Raw genomic sequence first — 25983 nt, 5'->3', positions numbered from 1 at the left:
ACAGAACCATGCTTAATTCACATATGGTGCAAGCAGCATGCCTGCATCTCTTCCACAAGGATAACTTCAAGCCAACATGATCAACGCATAATTATTATCAGCGCAGCGTGGGCACAGTAGCACTCACTGCTTGGTTGTGTAAGAGAACTCCAGCATTACACAATCAATGCACCAGGAGCAGTGTATAATCAAGTCAGACTATTGCTTTTTGGCTTTAGTACTACTCTACTCATTAGACCGTTTAACTAGAAATTCCAAAGGAGCCACCTCGAATGCAACTCGCATTCTACTAACTGTTCTGGCGCCGCTGTTTAATGGATGCTTATACAGCAGCTCAGCTGATCTATTTGCAAGCATGGTTTTGTTGCTAGTCTAGACCGCAAGTTCACTGCACTTTGCAGAGAACTTGGTCACGCAAATGGGCATGTCACCTATTACTTTGCAAATATTTCTGAACCTTACCAGCTGCCTTGAGTTTGGCGCACTCCTCATTGAGCTCATCAAGCGACTCCTCCAAGGCACGCTTCTTGTTCTCAATGTCCTTCATCGACTCCTGCAGAGACTTCATCTTGGCTTCATACTGACTAATCAGGAGACGGCATTCAGCCAAATCCTTCTCGTTGGACTCTATCTTCTTGTTACAGTCTGACTGGAATGACTCCAGCTGGTGGCAGCGCTGAAGGGATACGGAAAATATCACAGTGAATTACCTTTAAGGCATAAAAAACAAAGTATGCCAATGTATCTAGGCGGTAAGACAACGGAGGAAAGCAACAAACATGTTTTACGGCTACTTTAACATGGCAGTCAAATAGACGGCTCTTGAAGCTCCCAAGTTCAATCAAATTTACAGAAATGCTGTGTCACAGCTACATGAGTAAGCTGATCTCCACTAAGAAGTCTAAATAATTTTATGCCAAGCCACTGGTTCACTGCTTTACTTAAACAATGCAACTAATTATTGTCGTGAAGTGTATTTAATTTTAACGGTTCATAAACTTATATTTTTTCATCCCTCTTATAATGGCACTCAAATGATTCTTCACAAGCCAGGGTGAGAATTTTTTTTTTTTTACATTTAGGCAACACTGATCCTGCTGATTGCAGCCTTTTAGCCAGCACCATACAGCAAGGCACTCTTTCTTGGTTCAGCAAGTTTGTTAATTTATAAAGACTGTGCAATGTATATCTTGCTTCTGAAATTTACAGTGGATAAGTGTGAATGCACTGCGTACGAGAGTGCATGCTTCCTCAACTTGTGTGGCAGCCAGTGAGCAGTTCAGTTGATAGATTATGATCAGTCTTTAGCTTGTGCAGTGCGAGTATGTGGCAGGGATGGAATGGGTATAGCCGACTGAGTACTGCAATCAATGCTGTTTGCTTCATGCACTCACCTGAGCCAGTGCCTTCACCTCCGACTTCATCTTGCTAATGTATAACCGAGCCACAGTGAACTCTTCTTCGATCTTGCCGTTAACATCAGTGGCTGGCTGTAAGGACAAAACGTGAAAAATGTCACATTACAGTGTCAGTCAGCGGCGCGCGCAGGAAAATGTGAAGTGATAGAACTTAGATATATAAAGAAAAAGGGAGGGAGGGAACAGTTTTGGGGGCACAGAGACAGGGCTTTTATGTTAGCTTTCAGTATGTAGGTCTTGTATGTGAAGAGTAAATAAAATTGGAATTATGGCAAAGAAGTCCGACATGGCTGTGGACAACATGAAGGACGCCAACAGGAAGACGCAACAGCATAAGCTTAGCCAGTCACACCAGGAACAGCGTCTAGCCCGAGCCCCACTTCAGTAGCGCTGGCGATGCGGCTGTGGAGCTATGCACGGCGCACTTCTTCCTTACAGAATAAATGTTTGGAATGGTGTTGAATGAAATCTTTTTTTATCTGTGTATGTTTCTTAACCCCTTTCCACACAGTCAGGCATCGTGGTAGGCGCGAACACCGTTCGAAGTCAAAGAAAATTAGAACTTGTTCACTTTTATTTCTGGCCACCGAAAGTACATTCATACAGAAAAAGAAACACAAATTAAATACAATTTCAGATAAAAATTTATTTGTAATGTAAATTAATTAATACAGTCAACTTTCAATAATTTGACCCTGACTATACACCCCTGAATTGAACTCACCTACTTTTTATGGTTTCATAGTATAAAACTAACATAAAGATGACAGAGCTCCCAAATAAAGCAGAAATCGAACATGCACTCGATTCTAGCAAGGAAAACATAGCGTATCCTTGACTCTGACAAAGAAGGAAAAAAGAAAAAGGAGATAGCAGCAAGCTTTACCTTAACAGAATGGAGCTTTATTTACATAACGTCATTCGCCATCTCTCTCAGACAAAACTTTATTGCTGTCAATGAAGAACCACAACATCTCATCCTCCATACAGAAATCACACAAAACAAATCTGCAACAATTGCACATGGGAGGGTGGCCCACACCTAGACTATCCACTTCGTTAGTTTGCACGCGACGCATGCAATTCTCCGGAATGCCAAGAACATGCGACACAACTTGTCGCTGCTAGCTGAACATGTAGAATAACCTATCTTTTAATGTGCTTTTGTAATGAGACTAAAAGCAGCGCATTGTTATCGCCTCACTACATGTGAGCTAATTCTCTTGCCATCCATGGTCACGATCACGATCTCCTGATGGCAATGGCAATGACGCTGGCTAGGCTGGCTCTGACAGTAGGTGGTTGCAAATGCAGCAAGCATGGTGTTGGTTTAGTATTAGATGATTGCACCGCTCAAGCAATTTCCAGACCAATTTTCATAGGAAGAAAAAAATGGTGTGCATTAAAATCAAGTAAATATTGAAATAATTCATTGTGAGCCACTGATATAACTTAAAAGTCTTCCTAAGGCAACAGCAAATTGTAAATGCGTGTTTTCAACGAGAGATGACACCTGTTTGACACACTCCCTGTACCATCCCTGTACCCTAACCACCGCCAAAAAGAATGCTGCCACTAAAGTCGCCACTGCAGTGACCATTGGGATCAGGTGTGTGCATAATGACCAACCAAGTTAAAGCTATCCAGCCAATGTTAACTTCAGGATCGAAATAACCGAAAAGTCTAATTAACTGGAGTCGAATTCATGGAAGTCAACTGTAAAAAGCTGCCATCCTGAACCTACAGAAGCACAAAAATCCCACAGCAGGAATCCTTTCGAGAATCGTTCCGGCATTGCACTATCTTCGGGATCGGCCCACGTATGGGGAGTGCTTAACGCCTGCTTCACCTCCGCCGCGGGTCGGCCTGGCAATGCACTAATCTTTGGAATCAGCCCATGTATCGGGAGTTTTGTGTCTACACATGCGCACAATCCTGGGGGAACTACCCCTTAACAGTTTCACTGTAAAGAACTTAGTGCCGATTCTACCGCGCACATCAAGTAACGGAACCTGAGTTGACCCATACCATGGTGAAACAATCTTATGGTGAACAAAGCTAAATGTTAGTGGCTAGTCGCTGTTGAAGACCCATGACACCTCCTCTTCTCTGTCTATCGACTACAGAAAGTCATCTCCAGTTCCATCTAATGCAGGAGAAGTTCCTCTGTCACCGCCAGTTCTGGATGCAAATCTCGCAAACGCGTAACACATGCGACCCTACCCGGGTACTCTGTTCTGCCAGAAGGATCATCTTATGCTTGAAGGATGCCTTACAATTAAAATGGCTTTCTTTCCCATCCTGCCACTGGACTACCTCCACAAAATGCAGCTTAGCAGAAGCACTACGACAGGCGAACAGCAAACTGTAAAATGGCAATTGCAAACCAAGGTATAAAACAACAGTGTCCGTTCGATGGCAGCGTGGCTAGCTACTTCGCAATGAGCTTTTTTTTAGTAAGTGTATGTTTCGTTTTTGATTTTAAGTAGGAATAGTTACAATTGTAATGCGCATGCAAACTTAAACGTACTGGTTATTAAAGAAGGTGCACATTAGAATCAAGCAAATACGGTATGTGCTTGTTTAAACTTTAGATGAGCACTCATTTTATTTTGACCAAGCAGGAATCTGAAGTTCCACATTTTACTTTGTCTTACACTAAAATTACTGTTGGTATGGTATGAATCTGTAGCCTCCTCAATTTATGCCTTGGCATTGCAATTCAGTTGCCAGATATGCTGCAAGAGCGCAAGCACATGCAGAGATGACTTGTACAGCGTATCATGTAGACTGAAACAAGTGGCCCCAATGTGAGTGGAAAGAAATAGAATGAATCAAAAGCTGACATATACCGTATTTACTCGCATAATGATCGCACTTTTTTTGTCAGAAAAATTGACGCAAATTCAGGGGTGCGATCATTACGCGGGTTAAATTTCCCAAGGAAAAAGAAATTTTTTTTTTTCACCTCGCGTTTGCTGCGGGATGCGAGATTGCGGGTGCGGGACACCAAAACAAAAATGGCGGCCGGCGGAGCAAGCCGAACGCGCCGAACGCGATTTTTTTTTCTTCTCGTGAGTACATTACGGGTATTGAAACAGTTTCTTCCGTATCAGTGATGAATTATATCATTAATATCGGCAAGTTTGCGGCAGTAACGTAGCCATGTCTACTTGGAGGGGACAGAAACAGGTGGGCGCGCTTAACTGCCAGTGACATAGAAATGCATGGCCGACGTGCTGCAGAAACTGCGGCATCTGTTTTCACTACTATCCTAATACGGCACGTTTCCGCTAAGGGTGGGCGAATATCTTAGCTGTGTTACAAGCGTCGGCGTATGAATAGGGTACACTTTTAACGTATCAGAGTAAACGTGGCTACTATCATTGCCGCGCGCGATTTGTTGCGTGCTCACGAGTGCAAAAGCAGATGAAAAAAATCGAAATGCGTCTTTATTGTTTTTGTTCACATCAACCATTATAAAGCCAACCCATAATAAAGGCGATTTTGGTTGTACCTCGGCGATTTTGGTTGTACCTCGGCGATTTTGGTTGTACCTCATTTTGTCATGGAAGTGCGGAAAGTGATGAAAGTAATGAAATGAGGCATCTACTTAAGAATGTTTGGTGCGTGCAGGCCGCTTGGCTTGTCTTGAAGAGTCGTTCGCGTAGCATTCGACAGATGGTAAGCGCGATCATTATTAGCTAGACTTAGCACACGACATATCGCTGCGGCAAGTTCGGGGTGCGATCATTACGCGGGAAATAAAAGAAATCGAATTTTGACGACAAAATTTAGGGGTGCGATCATTACGCGAGTGCGACCATTATGCGAGTAAATACGGTACCAGGAAAAAATTCTCTATTGTGCTCTTTCAGAGAAGAATACACAACACGCTACACATTCAAGACCCAGCTACACTTTTCAGATTAGTTCTGTGAAGCCTGCAAGGTGGAGGAAGAATCATGAAATCATGATTTGCAATGTTCTGTGTTCCTGCGCTTAGTGCTTTCGATTAATCCAGCCTCGCTCTGTAATCTACTAGCCTCCCGATTAGCTCAGATGGTAGAGAGACAGCTCCGGAAAGGCACTGGTCCCGAGTTTGGTCCCCAGACCAGGACAAATTGTTCAACTGCAGACCTTTCTTTTGAAGAAACTCGTGTGGCTTTCCTTTATAACTTTGGTTACTGGTGGGTGGATGATGAGACTTTCCCTTTCATTTAGCTACACTTGTTGAACTGCATATACACATTAACTGATGGTTCCATTGTTGTTTTTTGCTGTTCCAGGCATTTTAGGAATCAAGTCACATTACAAGCAATGACGACACACAATAATGACGGCTGGTTGCAGTTACTGGCACCTAAATATAGATTCACACAGGATAAAGTCTGGATGCACGAAAACTGTACGTATCATCATACACAATAAAAGCAATCAATGAATATTGAAGTCAAAGAGCTGTCACTGACCTTGGCTTCTCCGGCGGGCCCACCCAGGACGATGCCGATTTCGGCAAGGTCCTTGAGCAGCGAGGTCAACATTTCGTTGGTGCGCTTCTTCTGGTGCACCGAGTGGTCCTTCATCTGCTGCAGCTCGTTCTGGGCCGAGTTGAGCTGGCAAAGCTTCTGGTTGAGCTCCTCACTGAGGGACTCGCACTCGCGGTTTTTGGAATCCACCTCCTGTGACTTCTGGTCGTAGTTGACGGCCAGCTCCTCCAGGGCCTGAAGCACCTCCTTCACCTCCTCCTTGGCCGACTCATTCTCCTGCTGGATGCGCAGCATCTCCTGTTGAAGACCGCTGTAGTCCCGCCGTGTGGTCGTGATCAGCTGCAAGGCAAATTGAAACGGGGTTGTCACCGAGGAAGAATACTGCCCCTTACTGTACAAAATCTTGAGCCCGCTACTGCCAGCACAGTTACTGCAATGATCAATGCAGTCTCCTTTCAACTAACGTTTGAGCCATAGTATCAGACGTTGCAGCTCGTGATGTGCACCGCACATTCAAAAGTACTGTATACTGAAAACCATAATTGGAGTGGCTGCAGTCACACATCAGTGGTGTGCTTAGTGTTAGCATAGCTAGAGAGAGCAAAGCAGGCTGTATCTTGCCCTGTCAAGTTGAGCAATACAGTTAAACCTCTATATAACAAAGTTGGTAAAACCGGCAATTTGCTTTGTTGTATCGAAATTTTCGTTATATTGAAATTCGACCTTTTATGCAAATAAGTACTGTCGTCGATCGATTTTACACGGAAAGGGGCCGCAGAATTTCCCGAATCATCGGGCAATCGGAAAATGCAAATTTGAATGAGAAAACAATTTGATCAATTTGGGAGTCGGCGACGAATGACACGTTTTCATGGCGCACTGACGATATCTTCACATAGGCTGTATGAATTAAGCGAAGCCGGCCATGCTTTCGTGTGCGCTCCACCCCCGCGGTTGATAGCGTCGCCCGCACTGGGACAACGCTATCATGAAAAGCGCCGGCAGCGGGGAGCGAATGCTTCGTCTGCCTCTCCCTCCGACGAGTCGCCGAAACTCGAGATTACATAACCTTCAATACAAAACGCACAGAAGGACAGCTTACATGATGCCACACCGTTTCGGCACACCCACTCTTTGTACAAGTGGCAGATTACCCCTAAAGCAGGGTGCGCGGCTGCGCATGCGCTCAGCCGCGCTTACAGCAATGCGCAGCCACGGCCAAGACACGCACCGGAAATCCCGATGCGCGCCAACTTATCCCGCCCCAACCCATGCGCACGCTTGATCGCATTACAGCAAGCGAAATCCGAAGCCACAATCTTTCTTTTTCATCTTCGCACACTTTTAGTCGGGCCTAAAGCACAAAGTGCAAGAAAAAGGGGGGGGGGGGGGAGAGATACGATCTTATCGCACTTGCACTTTATACAAAACATGATGCGGCTCCACTTTGGCGGTCGCGCTTTTCGTGCCGTGTCCGATTTGAGTGGTGTGTTTGTAAGCAGCCACTTGTAATTCAATCATTTGACCATCTGCGTCTGCGGAAGCTCCCATTATTTATCGGCATTCCTTTTCTGCGGAAGCGAAATCTCATTATACAGTGAAACCTCGTTAAGGGGGGACATGGCAATGAAAATGTTCTTTTTTTATTTATGGAAATAAATTGGTGAAATTTGGCATACAGGTGTGATTTGTTATGCTGGTATCCTAAATGAAATTATAGGTTTGTGTTATCATAGTTTTCGAGTTAAAACAATTGACAGCCTCTAATGGTCATCCCCAAATTAAGTAATTAATTACACATAAGTTGGCCAAGATTTGCACATCTGCATGTTCACAAAGGCCCATTCTGCGCAATAAAGCTATTGGCTTATTTTTTAAATGCCAAAATGAGCATGAAAATATTTTTTCAGCTTTCCTTTGCATATTGTCTTACTACTTTTCCAAAAAAACCCATCATAAATTTTTTTATGAGGTGCAGTTAAAAATGGACAGCTTTATTGCACTCGCCAATGCTTCAGGATCTAAGTGCGAAAGACAGAATTATTTTGTCTTCAATCGTTGTAAAATGGCACTGGGATGACTGAAAGCAACTGCACAAAAAAATGAAAGCTGAGAAAACAAAGCTCAAAGTTTCACTTGTTGTAAACATTTAAATCTTTATTTTGAGCACCTAAAACCCGCCTGGGATGTATTTCTTTGCCAGTGGGGACACATTTGCTTTCCATTTTCATGTAGTTTTTTGCGTTCTTGCAGCCGTTTCGTGCACCTTAGTTGCCTTTTTTGGTCATCGTGCAGAGGCAGGCGCACTCAAAACGTCCGCTCTTGTCTCTCGTTGCGCAATCTGTTTATTAATGGAGTTGGAGCTGAAATCCACAGCTGAATATTTGGCGCGAAAGCTTCTGCTCCACCGATGTCGCGTTGCTGTTACGACCACACGCGGACATAACGTCACCATCGCTCGCGGTCGCGCCTTCACCGTCGCTCGCGGACGCGCCGTCACTAGCGGTCGCACCTTAATCACCGCTCGTAAATTGAGGGGCTTTAACCGCTCGCGGTCTCGTAGGTGTTCTGTGGTCGCATCGTCAGCAGCGTACCATAGAATAAGGAACCAACATGAGCACACGCAGGCGCGCTTTCCCAGTCACCCACGTGCGCCGGTCGTGCCTCGTCAACAAGCTCGGCGGCATCTGCTTCTACCAGTAGTTTTCTCCCTCTTTCCGTACACGTGGGCCGTTCGGAATTTCATTCCTTTGGGGCTAATCGCAGAAAACGTGCGTAAGCTGCCACGATCGTCAATCACGTCCACAGGAACGCGCAGCTCGCTGCTGCGCGCCAGAGTTTCGTCAGCAATTCAAATCTACAACGGCAAATAGGAGCGCGCCCTGTGCCCCACGTGACTGCTGAGCCCAATCGCAATGCCGCGTTTGTCTTTTTTTTTTTTTTCCGCTTGCGCTTGCTGGTTTATTTTTCGGTGGAGAAATGCGTCGCTCCGGCTATCTTTAGCTCCGATCTCTTCTCTTTACGATGATACCAAGATGGCGACGGTGCGTCAACTGATAACCGGGCGATCCGCGGTGCGACGGGGCCTTCCGAAGCCAGATTTTTTTTTTCCGCAATTTTTGATGACAGCACTCTACGAAAGTGCCGTTTTCTCGATTTCTACCGCGTATTTTGTTATAATATTTCACTACGAGGTAAATAAAGGTCCGTGGATCGCGAAAAAATAAATAAATCAGGAAATCGAAAATTTTGACAATTTGACCACTTCAATTGCCGCGTCCCCCCCCCTTAAATCGTAGTTGACCGGAGTTCGGAAAAAGTGCGTACTAAACGGTAGTACTGCTTACCCAAAACAGCATCAGATCGTCCACTAACCTGTCAAAAACGGAACTCGGAGCGAGTGCGATGAAAGGGGAAAAAAACGTGCAGTATTTATTCACTTCGCGCGACAAAACTTATTTTCGTTTGATGCCGCGGCGGCCTAGCAGCGACGACAGCGGCCTCAAACTTGCTGAAGCTGCGAGCCAGCTTTTCAGCCAGCCCCCTCTTCTCGGCCATCACTCGCATGGCAGATTCCTCGTTGGCGTTACGTATTCTCCGTGCACGCGCGCGGTAGCGCTGCAGAAGTCGCGGGGCGCCGTTTTCATTGCGACGATTGCATTCGTGAGGCTGACGTAACGCGCAGCTTCTGCCACTGTCGGGCCTGAATCGCCCGTGCTGTCGCTTTCCGTGTCGTCCTCATCACTGCCGCTAGTCGACACTTCGGCAACGATGGCGAAAAGTCGAACTTCGTAGCCGACATCTCTTCGCGATCGCAGCAGTGCTGCCAAGCAACTTCTTCGCATTCCAAATGCCATACACCGTAGTCAACAGCAGATACCTGTTGCGTGGCAGCGCCGACTTCTTAGTGTCGCGTTCGATAGCATGAACAGGGCACGAACGATGTCTAATTTTTCTTATATGTTGAGCACCCGGCGTCTTTTTTATCCGGGCTTTGGCATGACGCGAGTCCTTGGTTGCACGACACCACAACGCTCTCTGGCACGGCCATAGAGGCACGGCGCCGAAATGATGTTGATGTGGCTTCACGCGCCAACGCACAGGACGCTTGGAGGCTGTTGTTCCGATCTTTAAGGCTTGCTGTTCTGCTGGGCCACCCGATGGAGATGACGCACCGCCGTGTTTGCGCAACGAAAAGTGGAAACACTACGTGCTAACTGATACGTACGCAATAAGCTGGTATGGTTTATGCGGATACAGAATACATTATTTTCAATGGCCGCCGAGTCGGGGATTTGACTTTACTACTTTTAAAACGAAACTACTGTTTAAGCGGGTACGGTTTAATGAGGTTTTACTGTACTGAAATCGAATGCAAACACACTTTGTTATATTGAGGTTCTAATTACATCGTGTTCTAGGGACAAGAGGTTATGAAAAGTTAAATACGTTGTTATATCGAGAATTTCGTCATATTGAAGTTCGTTATATTGAGGTTTAAATGTAGCTAGTTTAGTATTCAATTCTCTGTCCATTTAGGCCGAGTGAAGCTGCGCCCCAATATTTGTAATGCTGTGAAAGAAAAACATTGCACCGCACTTGTAGTTATGTTTGTGCACGGGCATGAACAGCATTTTACAGGCTTTACTCCGCCCAATGAGAACATAAGCAGTGTTATGTTATGCAAAGCATCCTTTGACTGATGAACATTGCTATTGATTAAATGGCCAAAACTACAGTTGTTTGCAACATTAATTTGTGTGTTGCTCTATCCTAACAAGTGCTAATCTTCTTGTCTGACAAACATGGTCAAGAAGTTTACAAGCATTTCAAGTTGATGAACAGCACAATGTACATTCATGTTAATTTACAGAAGCCAAACCACACACAGTAGGCTTCCGTTAATTCCACTACAGTTAATTCGATCCCAACCAAAGATCCTGGTCGGCATCTATGCATTTCTATGGGCCCAAATTTAAACACACCACCGATTCATTTGACAGTATTTAATGAAAAATTAAATTATGGGGTTTTACGTGCCAAAACCACTTTCTGATGATGAGACACGCCGTAGTGGAGGACTCCGCAAATTTCGACCACCTGGGGTTCTTTAACGTGCACCTAAATCTAAGTACACGGGTGTTTTCGCATTTCGCACCCATCGAAATGCGGCCGCCGTGGCCGGGATTCGATCCCGCAACCTAATTGACAGTATTTGCCCTACTCTATAATGCCCCTGAATTATATGCATGTCCACTATCTGAGTGTCCGAAGCAGAAAACTAATGTAGAAGTGACCTTAAAGGGACACTAAAGCAAAACAATAAATCAGTTTAGACTAATGAAACATTGTCTGAGAACCCTGCAGGCAGTCATTTAAAAAAGATAGTTTGATTATTAGATGAGAAAATGAAGGTCCAAGTATCAGTATGTGAATTTCGCGCCGAAACCCCAGCGCCTGTACGTCAGCGTGACGTCAGGGATTCCAAAGTATGTTTTCGTATTTGGGCCGCGTTGGCTGAACAAAGGTTCCCGAAACTTGCCATGTTTAATATTTGGTTCCTTTAGAACACAATGTAGTCAATCTATACCGCTATATATAATTAGTAGGCCCTAGAAGATGCCATCAAAATCCAAGACGTCACAACCCCCAGGCGCGAGAACTTAAGTAGGCGTCGCCACCCGTATTTCGTTCTTGCGCTTTTTCTGGATTACCAAACGTCTTATCGTTGTAAGAGTGGTGTTTTTAATGTTGTAGAACGGTAATTTACTGATGCAGAAGAAATCATTTTTCCCTTTAGTGTCCCTTTAAAGCTTCTAAACAAAGTATAAGTCTAAAGCGCACCCGAAGGGGCAATGATTTAATATGTTTGTTGCACATTGGCGGCCGGTTTTCTGAAGTCGGCTTAACCGCAATACATCCGTGATATGCGGCAAAGCATATAAAAGTTGCAAAGGCAATTTTGGTTGCGTGTACAATTTGTGGCCCAATTTTCTTGAAAAAAAGAAAAAAGAACGCGTTAGATTCTAAAATTGGTCTTCGCCAAATAACTCAAAGTTAATCAGTCAGCACGCACACACCTGACCTCTATGGTGACCCAAATAGTGACCCTTTTAGTGGCAGTGTCCGTCTCGGTGAAGCTTAGGGGATGGTGAATGCTTTAAACACACCTCATCTCCCGTCTAAAACATCTATTTTTGGCTTGCCCTATGAGGATTTTCATGCAGTAACCGTAGCTCAATATGTCTGATTATGGTATTTACCCGATTCTAATGCACGCCTTTCCTTTCTTTTTTTTTTCAAGAAATTTGCATATGCATATACCGCATATATTGCATAATTGAATATACTGCATGTGCAAACTACATATACGTATACACACCTCCTCCTGCTCCATTATCTGCTCCTTGAGCTTTTCAATGAGCTGGCTCTGGCGGTCGATCTCGTCGTCCTTCTCGTCCAACTGGGCGTACAGGCGCGTGCGCTCCTCCCCAGCCAGGGGGTCTGCCTTGGCGGCTGCGGCGGCCGCGGCCGTGGTGGGGGTAGTGCCTCCCACCGATAGTGTGCTGGCTGAGAGGTTGGTTGTCGATGCTGTCTCAGACAGGCTCATGGTGCTGGTCTCCAGGTCCTTCAGCTGCTCGTCCGTTGGTACATTTTCACCTGTCGGAGCAGGCAGATGTTTGCATGGACGCGCGAGAGCAACACAATGATTAAATGAGAACTTGTCCCTGTACTTTGGAAACTGTACTCTGCTTCAACTGCGAGCTTTGTACTATCGGCGTCAAAGAACATCCAAACAGTGAGGGCATGCCCGAAGCATTGCTTACTGAAGGTGTGCGCTGTTGGTTAGTCGTCACCAAAGACAGGCACGCACATATACGGTTTGTCCCCAGTACGCAAGAATGCTCACGTCCTTGCACAGTGCGGCTAAAGTGTATGTGCTCGTGATGACTGACTGACAGGAAGCACTGTGCCTTTACTTATGCTTAAAGCATGCTTGCTCTGCTGTTCGCACTTCATTTGGCAGCAATAGTATCTGTAACCATTGCAAATTTCCTCCAAAAGAATTTCAAGCAGCACTGAACGAAACCCTAAACAACAATTACATGTGGAGACTGTGTCAGCACAGATACATATGTCTCCTGGTGTTAGCATTACCAGTTGTTGAGCCACTAGAATAAGGAACTATTGCCAGTGGCTTCTTTAATAATAATAATAATAATAATAATAATAATAATAATAATAATAATAATAATAATAATAATAATAATAATAATAATAATAACAACAACAACAACAACAACAACAACCAGTCATTTATTTACTTATTCATTTATTTACCGTGCCCAGAAACACCCATGAAGTGTGAGTGCTGGTGCACGCATACACTAAAAACAAAAGAAGTAGAGGGGAATATAAGTAAAAACAATCAATAAAAAAAAATGTGAAAAGAGTGTACACACAACAATGCTCAAGATGAATACGAAGGAAAAAGAGGAAAGGCAGTTGAACAATGTGCGTAACTATGACAACAATGCAAAGCTTGGAAAAGAACAATGACAACAAGTTATAAGAAATGTCGAGATCATGAAAACAAACATTATAAAGACTTGTTATTCTGTAGACGGTCGAGTGATACAGATGGGGACATGGAGAGGTCTATGTTTTCTGGTGGTCTCGCGCAGAATGCGAAACATGATACAACTGAGGAGTTTTGGGTAGGTAAGGATACTGTGAAGGTGTTTAAAAAGAAACAGAAGGTCAACGCAATTACGTCGACAGCGAAGTAAAGGCAACGACAATAATCCAAAATTGCTAGAACAAGGTCCAGTGTCTGTGTTAGCAAAGTGGTGACTGTATATGCTTAGAAACTTTTTCTGGACCCCATCTATAATGCAATGCCACTGCTGGATCTAGAAATGCCTTTCCAGATGACCGACGCATATTCGAATTGAGGAACACGGATTGTTGTGTACAACTTGTAAAACTGTGCAAAGTGCATAATGATCGCACTTTTCTGAATATCTTAGCTGTGTTACAAGCGTCGGCGTATGAATAGGGTACACTTTTAATGTATCAGTGTAAACGTGGCTACTATCGTAGCCGCTCGCAATTTGTTGCGTGCCCGCGAGTGCAGATGAGAAGAATCGAAAGGCGTCTTTTTTGTTGTTGACCACAACCATTATAAAGCCTACACATACTAAAGGCAAGTTTGGTTGCAGCTTTTTTTAGTCATGGAAGTGCGGAAAGTGATGAAAGTAATGAAATAAAGCATCTACTTAAGAATGTTTGGTGCGTGCAGACCGCTTGATTTGTCTTGAAGAGTCGTTCGCGTAGCATTTGACAGATGGTAAGTGCGATCAATATTAGCTAGACTTGGCACACGACATATAGCTGCGGAAAGTTCGGGGTACAATCATTACGCGAGTGCGATCATTATGCGAGTAAATACAGTAATTTAATTCCCTCAAGAGTCTGCAAACACAGCCAAGAGAGCACATACCCAGCATTGCAATGTGTTTAGTGTGAGCAGAAAGGTGTAAGGTAGTATCAAAAGGAACACCGAGATCATTGATTTGACACACCTTACACAATGGCACAAAATCTACAAAACCAGAATCTACAAAACAAGAAAAAAAATGCTTGCTGTTCTGCATGTGAAAGTGATGACTTTAGTCTTAGCAGCATTCAAGGTGAGCTTAGTATCTTTGCACAATTTGGAAAAGGAAAGTTTCACCTAATAATTTGCTAATCAAACACCAGATGTATTCCTTTCTTAGCCCTGCCTTTCTTGTCCTCCAGTGATTAAGTACATGATTATGCAATGGTACATTTGTGTTCCTTGCAATTTGTGTAATCGCACAAGGAAAAGATTCTATTTTCGATTTGCATTTCTGGGCATTTTATATGTATGCTCCCCTGAAGATATGTATATAGTATGTTGCATTTTCCTCTATGAATTTATTGTGCATTATCATGACCACCCCGGCAGAACTGTTTAAAAAGCAGGACTTAATATTTCATTTCAGTATTTCATTATTGAAATACTGCACAGCAGGTTCACCTAATCCACATCCGGCCCACAACACTCTGACAAATGTAGAATGTGGTGCCTGGACCAACAGGTTTTGGGCCCCCTGCTCTAAATGAATACGAAGATGGGATGAGCTTCAAGACAATCACATGACACGTTACCCCCCCCCCCCCCCCCCCCCCCCCCCCCCCCGATAAAAGCACGAACAAGCAGGCCAGGCACTCACCATTGCGCCAGCGGCTGAGCTCAAACTCTGCTCGGCTCAGCTGGCCTTTAAGCTTGGTCACTTTCTCACGCTCCTTGTCGAATCGCCGTTTCCATTCCTCGGCGGTCAGCTCCTCATTGACAATCACAGTGTTCTTGATGGTCTTGGCCCTGCGTGCCAGCAGCCACAAAGGCCACAAAGGCCACACAAGCGCTTGAGTTTCATCGAGATATTTGTGAAACACCGGGTACAACATGGATGGCAGGAAGCGAGCAAGATTGGACAAGAGTACTTTTCCAGGGTAAAGTCAAGCACTATGTAAGCAAATTCACAAATACAGTTGAGTTGATTCATTCTCAAAGGGGTCCCAGATTTTCATTATAATTATAAAAGCTAAGTTACCTTAAGCTGAATAAAATTTGGTCCAGCACAGAATTGCAATTTATTATACGAAATCGCGCACACACAAAACAAAGTGCAATGGAGAGCAACTGTCCAAGTTGCATCAAAGAGAGAAGAATGAGGGCAACTAAAGAGGTAGATTTTTTATAGCTACAACCACATAAAGCCAACAGACAATGAAGGAAAGTATATGACAAATAAATTGTTCATTTTAACTGAAAATGCACAATACAAGGAAAAGGGAAATGAAGCTGGATGAAATGACATCTAGCCGCAGGTGGTAGCCAAACCCACATCATCCCCATTGCGAATGCAGTTTAGAAGAACTTGTAGCTGGGCTAGCTGGTAACCTAGCTTGGTAACAGCATCAGAGCACATGAAAACACACTTGCATACACACAAACACCAAAGAAAACGGCATCCTTTCTTGGGCATTTGTGTGTGTGAGTGCGTGCATGTATGGTGTGTATTGCATGCAATTCTCTCCCACCAAGCTACTGCAAAGGCCATCCTCCTGTCCACTTTTTGTGTATGTATACTAGATTTAGCTATGCGAGAGAGCTGCTGTTATAGGCACATCCAGAATGTCAGAGCCACCAATAAGCAACTGGGTTGGTGATGCCTACACCTTAGTGGTGTGCATCAACATATGTGGTAACTGGAATATTAATGTCTAATGGTTGTCCTCTTGCATGCTGTATTTGACCATGTTGTTTTGCCCTGGGATTCCAGTAAGTTAGAACTGAAAGCCTTGTTTGAATTAAGCAGCATCAAAATACACTGAAGAACGGGTGGGCTTACAAAAATTTTGACACTTTTCTAATTTCAGCAAAACTTAGTGGAGGAGCTTAAATTATCATGAGTAGACTGTACATACACTTATGCAGAGATTGAAGTAGGACATTCACCCATGATGCAGCATAACTAATGCTGCCTAGAGGAGTTCAGCACATGATGCAACTTTTTCGGCCACAAAATAAAAAAAAAAATTTCAGGCACGCATTTGACACATTCTACCTCTCAAGATCGATGCTCCGTGAAGCAGTGGAACTGTCAGTGGCCCATACTCATTTTGCCAACAGTTAAAACGAGTGGTTCTTTTTCTTTTTTCCCATTAACTAAATGTACCTCCCACAAAATTGGAGATGTTACATTAATGGTGATTTATGCTAATCGTAAGCAAGCACCTTTGGCCAATCAATACAAAAACATGTGACGTTGCAATCCCTTTTACGCTTTTTTAACACTTACGTTCAATTATATGCCTTCACTGTAAAACCTAAGAGGCAGGTGCAAAAAAGAGAAGTGCACAAATAGGTATGTCTTTGATATGACGGGGCCATTTTGTCAGTTGTGCTTGAGACAATGAACCACCAATCAGACAGACTTGTGCTTACCTCTTGCCAAACTCTAGCGTAGACTTGGTTTCACACTCATTGAAAGATGCCGGTGAGCAGCAAATGATAATTGTTGTCCGGGAGTTACCTCCAAGACTCTCCTGCAGGATTCTCGTTAGCTTGCTGTCTCGGTAAGGGATGTGCGATTTCTGCAAAGAAAAAACAGGAATTGATGATTGCAAAAAAAAAAGAACAAAAAATTGTCCATCATTTAACACGATGCAGTTGTATCCAGTAGTAGAGCAAGTCATGAAATTTTCACCAGAAGCAGAAGTCTGGTGCGGATTGCACTATGAGAGAAAGTACCCCAGTAGATGGTTCTCAGGTTAAGTAGTTAACATTAGGGAGATTTAGAAGTAGTACACCCAAACGGACCCAAATCATGACACCCTGCTTGTGTTCTTTCGTACTCCTTTCATATACCTTTTCTGCAATCTTTTGTATGCCTGGCAGATTGTGTCCCCTAACTTCGGGTGCACAAAACCTAAACTCCCTATTATGCCACTAAAGGAGCACTCCAGCTCACTAATACTAAACACCTTCCATGAGTTGCTTTCACTGTGCTGACCCCAAACAATCAGACATTCATGCAAAGAAGTCCACAGCTAAGCTGTTGAAGCCATGGCTTTGTATGTAGCAGTTTCATTAAACTGAGATGGCAGAGGCAGTAACAATTGCAAAAAGAGCCAGATGCAGGCTGGCAAGTGCCTTTGGAACGGACACAACGCTTGCCTGCCTGAAAGTTTAGGGTATAAGATGAGCACAGAAAAGGAAGACAACCGAATCACAAATGACAGGAGAAGATATAAGAAATGAAGGCGCTAATGGGCCTGCTTGCGGTGTAGGAAAAGAATGGATCCAGCTTGCGCGCACTCGACTCTAGCTAAAGCACATGAAAGAACCCAAAGCCTATAACAATCAGTAGACAGATGGACTGCACCCCCATAGAGAAGCACATCTCAAGGACTTGTTCATGAATGGCTTTCTCTCAGTTGAAGAATTAAAAATTCAAGAAAGACGCATGCTTGGGCTTGTTAGAGAATTAAATTTGCCTGTTGCACCAAGATTTGCACAGAAAGCTTTCCTACTGACACATGTTCCAGAAAGCACACAACCCTATAGATGCAAGTGTTACAATTAAAATATCCAGCTTCCTAACTGGCCTTGACTTATGCATTATGCAGATGTGGTACTTAGCATAAATGAACAAAAATATCATGTTGCTATCCAACATTGAACTGCGAGCCAGTCACAATGATAGTGTTATATCACACACATGAGGTGACATTTTTCCAGGGTCAAAAGTGTCTGAAAACTGTCATGCGATTTTTTAACTGATCTGATCTTTTCTTGTTTTTACTTGACAAATCGTTTTCAATGTTCTTCCAAAACCCAAGAACCAATGTATGAACAAAAACACAAGCACTTTGTTTGCAGATCATTAATGGAAAGATGAATAAGAAGCATTACAATCTATCAACAGAAAATTACTGTGGGGTTTTCAGCATGACATTGTGGTTTTTCCACCAAACGTTCCAAAGCCATGTTGTTCATTTTAGCAGAGTGCGGGAGTACGCAAAGGGCACTGCAGTAAACCAGTCTCTGCCACAGCGACAGAGAAGAAGGACAAAAAGTAGTCCGAGGAGAGCGAGCAACCGTTATGAAGAACTTACGTTTCCATCGGCAAGTGCTGCAATCACATTGCCCAGTGCAGACAAAGATTTGTTGATGTTCTTTGCTTCGTCTAGAACCATTCCCTCAGCTCCAGTTTTGCTGACCTGAAAGAGCAGAAGTGACATACTCAGTGGTCCATACACATAGAACATTGTGCATTATTGCTTCATTGCAGTTACAAGGGCAAGTAAGGGCAATCTTATTCAAGAGTGTGTTCGCACAGCAAATATTTGCCCTGGAATAGTCAAGAGCTTTGCCCATAACAGTATGTGAGCACCTTGCTAACAGCAGCTGCTCTCTTGCCGGGAGAGTCGAAGAAAAAGAAAAGTTGTAGTTGCCAAGCAAGACATGGTTCCACAAGGGTGCAGCAATCCCACTGGTGACAACAGCATCATGCTTACAAAACTTATGAGGTCCAGGGAATGTACTATCTCTACAAACTCTGCGTGTGCCAAGAAGCAAAAGCTGGTTCAAGCTACCTGATGATGATGATATTTGATGTTTTATGGCGCAAGGGCCAGGTATGGCCAAAGAGCGCCATGTCTGTGGTAGTGGGTGTGCAGTGTAACTATGATTGCTATGAAATTGGTGTGACGTGGCTGTAAAGGGGCCTTAAAATATACGCTCTAAAGTGCGTAAAATATGTGTAATAAAATTATGGCGATGACGTATGACTTGTACTATGAACATATAGATGCATATAAAAAGAATGATGCGATAGGTGAAATATATCAGATTATAAGAAATGCCAGAGCACTACTACCTCCTTAGAGCCCTTGAAGCACAAGGGCCTGGAGGCATGTGCTATTCAAAACAGTTATCGCAGTGGCATCCTCTCGAGAGAGGAGGCGCTACGAATTCATGGGACTAATAACATGTAAGACCACATCTCTAATATAATGTAGGACTGTGTCTGTATTAAAAAGCGGTTCTGGACCAAGGAGCATTGCAGGATGAAGAGGAATGTGCTGTCGGTATGCTAATGAAAAATGTCTCTTTCTCTCAGATTCGGCTTCCCGACACTCCAGGAGGACGTGGAGTACGGTCAGCCTCTGCCCGCATCTACCACAGGTTGGAGGCTCACTTCCGGTGAGTAGAAAATTATGGGTGCCAAACGTGTGTCCTATTCTGAGACGACAGAATAGGACATCTGTTCGGCGCGATTTTGTAGTAGGGGGCCAGGATCCTAACTGCGGTTTTATCAGGTGGAGCTTATTATCCGTTTCCGCGTCCCACATGCGTTGCCAGTGGTCTCGCAATCTCCTTCGCAAGAAAGGTCTCAGATCTGTGACAGGCACCGCAGCGGTAGGGTTAACAGCTTGCGATGCGATTGACGTGGCCATCTCGTCCGCCAGAACGTTACCCTCGATGCTCCTATGGCCAGGCACCCAGCATATAATGATATGCTGGTTAGATCTGTACGCTTTACACAAGACGGAATATAGTTCATTAAGTACTGGATTTTTGTGTGTATAAAGTGACATCAGGCCCTTCACGACACTTAGGGAGTCTGTGTATATCGCTGACTTTTGGAGTTTTGATTTTCTTATATGTTTCACGGCAGACAGTAATGCGTAAGCCTCGGCAGTAAATATACTTGTTTCCGGGTGTAGTACATCGGATTCTGAGAAGGATGGGCCGACAGCAGCATACGACACCCCGGCATTAGACTTCGAAGCGTCTGTGTAGAACTCTGCGCAGGAGTGCTTGTGCTGGAGTTCTAGGAAATGAGTTCGTATTTCGATCTCTGGTGCGTGTTTTGTTATTTCTAAAAAGGATATGTCACATTCTACGACCTGCCACTCCCAAGGCGGTAACACCTTGGTTGGATGCATTAGGCGAAGCTCGAGGAGTGGGACATGTATCTGATCACTAAGCTCCTTCACTCGAAGTGAGAAAGGCTTTCTTACAGAAGGACGATTATGGAATAGTGTAGAGCAGGTCATATCGTTAACAGTGTTAAAACATGGATGTTGACGATTGGAGTGTATCTTTAGGAAATATGTAAGGCTGATGTAAGTTCTCTGTAGATGGAGCGACCATTCATTTGATTCCGCGTATAAGCTTTCAATCGGGCTTGTTCTGAAAGCACCAGTGGCTAAGCGGATACCTAGATGGTGGATAGGATCTAGGATCTTTAGTGCGCTCGGAGCGGCAGAGTTGTATACGACGGCACCATAGTCCAATCGTGATCGAATTAGGCTCTTATAAACATTCATCAGACACTTCCTGTCGCTACCCCATGTTGAGTGGGATAGAATTTTAAGTAAGTTCATTGTCCTTAGACATTTTTCTTTAAGATATTTAATGTGCTGTATAAAAGTAAGCTTGCAGTCTAGTATAATACCTAAAAATTTGTGTTCTTTGTTTATGGGTATTTGATGTCCACACAGTTGAACACAAGGATCGGGAACCAGGCCTCTCTTTCTAGTAAAAAGAACACAAGAGCTTTTGTGGGGGTTGATCTTAAATCCGTTTTCGTCAGCCCACTTGGAAACCTTGTTCAGGCCCTGCTGTACCTGTCTCTCGCATACTGCGAGGTTGCAGGATTTAAAGCCTATTTGTAAATCGTCGACGTATACGGAATAAAAAATGGCCGGTGGCAGTGAAGCACGTAGTGTGTTCATCTTAACAATAAAAAGAGTGCAGCTGAGCACACCTCCCTGGGGTACACCGGTTTCCTGCGTAAAAGGACGTGACAGTGCATTACCGACTTTTACTCGGAAGGTGCGGTTGGACAAATAACTTTCTATTAGGGCGAGCATATTGCCACGGATGCCCATGCCCGACAAGCTACCTGTCACTGGTGAAAAGGTAGCATATTTACTCTATTTTATCACGTGTAGTTTTCAGGAAAATTCACCAAAATATGACATGCGTGTTAGGATTAACATTGAAACAAAAAATGCAATAGGTGGTGTCACACCTATTGCATTGAATGTTGAATCTTCGATCCCACATTCCTGCTGTGAAAGTCACATGTTGCTGTGCCATGGCTGCTGGAAGTTCCTTCAAGCACTGGAATCTTATCATTGGGCACCACCTAGAGCTGGTCTCTAATTGCATGTCCCTTTGCCCTGGAGCTAAATTACTTTTCCAATTTGTATTTTTCTTGCCTACCATGAAAATCAGGTAAAGAAACCATCGCAAACAATGCATTTTTGCATTTCCATAAAACTAAAAATTGGGGTGCACACTACAATAAAGGGTGCCTTAGATTCAACTAAATACAGCAAGTGGCACGCAAGCGCATTCTCAATGTTTAGTTTAACCTTCATCTTTACAGTAACCTAATGCAGCATTCTTGGTAATTCGCATGCACTATACCAAGCTACAACCTATGCGCTTCCATTAGACTGTGCCCCTGTACATGCCAAATAATTTTTTTTTTATCATTCGATGAAGCAAACTGGGAAGGTTTTATTAAAGCAAAGAAAGGCAGGCTGTAGATGCCTGCATACCTTTTCACTGCCAGCAAGATCTACTAGGTAGAGCTTGCCACTGAGCTTTTTCTGATCGTCCAGGTTCTCCTGTTTGACGTTGATTAGGAACACACTGTGGCTTCTGGAACTGTGCTCATTCATGTCTGCAAGAAGAGGAGCACATAAACAGCAAGTGACGCCATAGATCCACCTTATGATTCAGCGTTCACAATATCCTGCCCCCAAAGTACACAAAGTACCTCAAGGAACACTAAATAACCTCATTGGAATCACTAACTAGCATAAGCCTTTTTTTTTTAATTTTCTGGTTCAGAACTTTGACAAATGTTCAAAATATTGACAACCTGAATTTTAACGCCTGTGAATGAGTTAATCAGACAGAAATTGAACTCGTTGCACTTCATAAAAACCTTCGACACACAGTGGGCAGAAATGCCTGAATCACTCTGCACACATCCTCCTCACTGTACTTGACAAAACAACAATGTTGACAAATGTCCAGCAGTGCACTAGATGGCCTTGTCCCACAGAGTGTCACCACAATCACACAGCCGACAAAGGAAATAATTTTCCTTGTCCAGAAGCAGACAGATTAGCACCAACATTTTTTTTTTTCCTAAGCTTGCAACGAAATCCCTTTGTACACCTTACTTGCACAGCTGCCGGTGATTTAGCAGGCTATGCAGCATTTTTGCACAACACTCTGTGTCCTTGCTTCACAGCTCCAGCTAGCACCGCAACCCATCTTTCTAATGGTGTGCTTCACTTCATTTGTTTTACATGTATCCTTGTTCCTACTCGCTTATAAAAAATGGTGTTTGAATACAATATTTTCCTTTAACAAATGATAGTTTGCACCTCCTCTGTAGGCAGTATATTATAATTTTAAAAAACATGGTTCACGTGGGCACAGGATTGCTTAAGCTATGCTGAACTTGTGTAACAGACATCTTTTGTAAACATAGTCCCTTTGCAAATCCCAATTCAGTGCTGTTGCAGACCAATAGTTACAACTTTTAAATGTGTTGCCTCACTCTAGAGAAGTGACCGCACAAGGAATAACTGTCCTGTGATCTCCAACTTGCACAATTTTTGTCATAGGCAAGAACCCTGTGCTACTCGTGGCACGCCATCATATTGTGCTGTAAGCTTTGTAAGCAAGCCCCACTTTTGCCCCATTTTTTATCTGAAGCAACGTAATTCTGGTGTATTGTCATGTAAGACAGCTGAGTGATATGCTATTTGTTTCAGCTTCAAAGATGATAAAAAGATAACTTCAGCTTTAACTCATCTGCCCTGCTCTAAGTATACACCAACTACATCACTGACTGATCACATTTTTGTAATGTACAGCAGCAAAAATGCAAGTACACAAACATACACACACAAAAATGGTAAGCGAACCTTGCAGGAAGCGTAAAGCAGAGAGTGAGTGGCTTACTTGTTACAGCAATGTGTCGGTTTGCTTTGCCCTCATCAATGACTTCCATCACTTCTTCGGGACTGGTCACAAACCTCTCAGTAGCACCCTGATGAAGAAAAAAAAGCAGGTAAAAAAAAACACCTGCCTGAACACAGAATGTGTTTGCGTAATCAGACTTTTTAACACCACGCCGTTTAGGCATTACCAAAACCCACTTTTGAAAGAACACATGCCTCTTTAATGTTGTTACTTCAATTCTTCATGTTGCCTACATCATCGACCAATCGTGATGTTACTTTTTCACCTACTCTAACCCAGGAACTATCAACACGCCATCTGTTTGTACCTAATGTAGTAATCTATGTCACAATAAGTACCATTTTTATTCCTTGTTGCCTTTTGCCTGAATGTTGCACCAGCCCTCACAGTGCGGAGCTTTTGCACTTACCCTTGCTTTAGCCTGTGTCAACATAGCAAGCATTTTCAAGATTTGTGGTAGAGTACATCAAAGGACAATAGAAATACATTACTCACCTTGACGAATGGTACTCTGTTTTTGTCCTCATGCACGGACAAGTTTGTCTTCGTTACTGAAAACGAAAAGGAAGTCAGAAGGCTTCTTAGTTTTAAACACATGGACAAATTTTATTTACTCCTGAACAAAACAACCCTGTCTCTCAAAAAGTATACCCAAGAAAGAGAAAACCAGCTCCATACAACTTAAGATAAGCGAGACAACAGTGGCTCACCATCGAGGAGATCACGAATCTTGTCAAGATAAATTTCAAAGTAAGACACCTGCAGGAAAGCAAGAGATGGGAGCGCATGAGCTTATTGCTTCTCAGTAGCATAAAAGCATAGTTGGCTAAATGCACGTTCCATTAAATGCAAAGTTGCTCACAAGCTGCAAAGTAATAATTCAGAAATTCACAACCAAAGCTCTTGCACAGCCAAGGCTAATTTAGGCATTCATAGCAAAAAGTGTCACACCCTTTTGCATGCAAAACTAAGCATGTCAGGAATGTGCATAACCAAACTCACTACAAAAGGTAAACATGTATATTTCTTTCAATCCTCGCAGGAAATATATGTTTTAGCACAATTTCTCAACGTAGTCAAATAAGCGGCATCATTTTATTTTATGTATTTGTGTACATGTCATGCCAGCATGGTATGCGAATGTGAGAAGAAGAAAGAAAGCTACAAAGTGCACTTCGATTACCAAATTTGCAATTGTGTGTAACACTGGACATACACTATATGCTCTATTACTGAAGCTAAGCACCTGAGAAAATGAATGTTTGGCAGATGCTTAGTTTTTGGTCTAGATCAGGTTTAGCTGAGGTATACTAAAATGTACAAGTTCAAGTAATTAAGCTTAAGAGGTGTTTCACTTTGTTTCTTTCAATTCCCATTTTATTCTAGCATGATTGTAGAGTTCTGAATGGGGACATACTGATGTCACTGTCAAAGAAATGTCTCGTCATTGCTTCACAAGGCAGCAGTAACGTTTTGCATGTGCATGCACTACCATTAAGTTACGTAATGCTTTCTTGAAGTTCGCATGCTGTTGATTAAGTGATGCTATGGGAATCATAATCCAGTGTGACATAAAAGTAGAAATTCACAGAAATTCTGTGACAACTACAGTCGAGCATTGTTATAACAAAGTTGAACTCGACACAAAAATGCCTTCACTATACATATTCAATATTTATTAAAAACATACGCATCGGCATTGGTGAAAGATTCAGCAAATTTTAGAGTTTGTTCGTTGCATCAGATAATTCACTATACCAGTGTTAATTATATACAGGTTCAACTGTACCCCTATGACGTGACGCCAGAACTGTGGCATGTAGGAAAAATGCAGCAAATACTAACCTTTATATGGAACTCAATATTTTCATCCATTGAATAAATGTGATTAAAAATATCATTAATGATCCGGGGTATGATGCCTTGGCTGTAGGAATCTCCCAGGACGCCCTGCAAACATAAGTAACGGACATTATTGTCATTTTCTTTTCAGACTTGCATTAAAAAAAAGAAAGAAATGAAGGAAGGAAGGAAGGAAGGAAGGAAGAAAACTTGAGTGCACTAGCTTCTACGTCTAAATGTTACATTCACTTTGCACCTATTAATGCTTCTATCACTTCAACGACATGCTGTCAGAAGCAAGACCTCCTCATGTGGGCATCTGGCCAGCACTGCTATGAACAGGCCAGCAACAGAAACCCAGAAGCACTGCATCACCAGATGCAGACAGTGCACTGTGACGCTGAATGCGGTAGGGCCACTGTCCTCTAGAAGCTGTGCAACCAGTATAAAAAAAAACGAGGTCATTCAATAAATCTACAGTATCATTACTACACAGCCTGGCTGCATCCTTTTCCAAGAAAGACGTATATTTAATTTCACGATACTGTAAACAGCACTTGGCAGGCACTACGAGGAGCTTAGATAGGGCTATTAGGGGCCCGAGTAAAGGAACAAT

General features: G+C 43.3%; 1 protein-coding gene across 1 annotated transcript in view; it reads right to left on the bottom strand.

Annotated features, from left to right (window-relative positions):
• The window catches only part of Khc (kinesin heavy chain), a 134414-nt gene that overhangs the window by 17417 nt on the left and 91014 nt on the right, over nt 1-25983 (bottom strand). Inside the window, exons 4-15 of the mRNA XM_050187834.2 lie at nt 25371-25475; nt 24236-24284; nt 24021-24076; nt 23505-23592; nt 22082-22206; nt 18620-18724; nt 16947-17095; nt 15169-15317; nt 12291-12568; nt 5891-6247; nt 1395-1490; nt 463-676 (exon numbers count right to left, since the gene is read on the bottom strand). Coding sequence (XP_050043791.1) covers nt 463-676; nt 1395-1490; nt 5891-6247; nt 12291-12568; nt 15169-15317; nt 16947-17095; nt 18620-18724; nt 22082-22206; nt 23505-23592; nt 24021-24076; nt 24236-24284; nt 25371-25475 — 1771 coding nt within the window. The remainder of the gene's footprint in view (nt 1-462; nt 677-1394; nt 1491-5890; nt 6248-12290; nt 12569-15168; nt 15318-16946; nt 17096-18619; nt 18725-22081; nt 22207-23504; nt 23593-24020; nt 24077-24235; nt 24285-25370; nt 25476-25983) is intronic.

The sequence above is a fragment of the Dermacentor andersoni genome, chromosome 2, assembly GCF_023375885.2.
Source record: "Dermacentor andersoni chromosome 2, qqDerAnde1_hic_scaffold, whole genome shotgun sequence".
Classification (NCBI taxonomy): Eukaryota; Metazoa; Arthropoda; class Arachnida; order Ixodida; family Ixodidae; genus Dermacentor; species Dermacentor andersoni.
The sequence above is the reverse complement of the archived record's forward strand: the minus strand, read 5'-3'. Positions and strand labels throughout refer to the sequence as shown.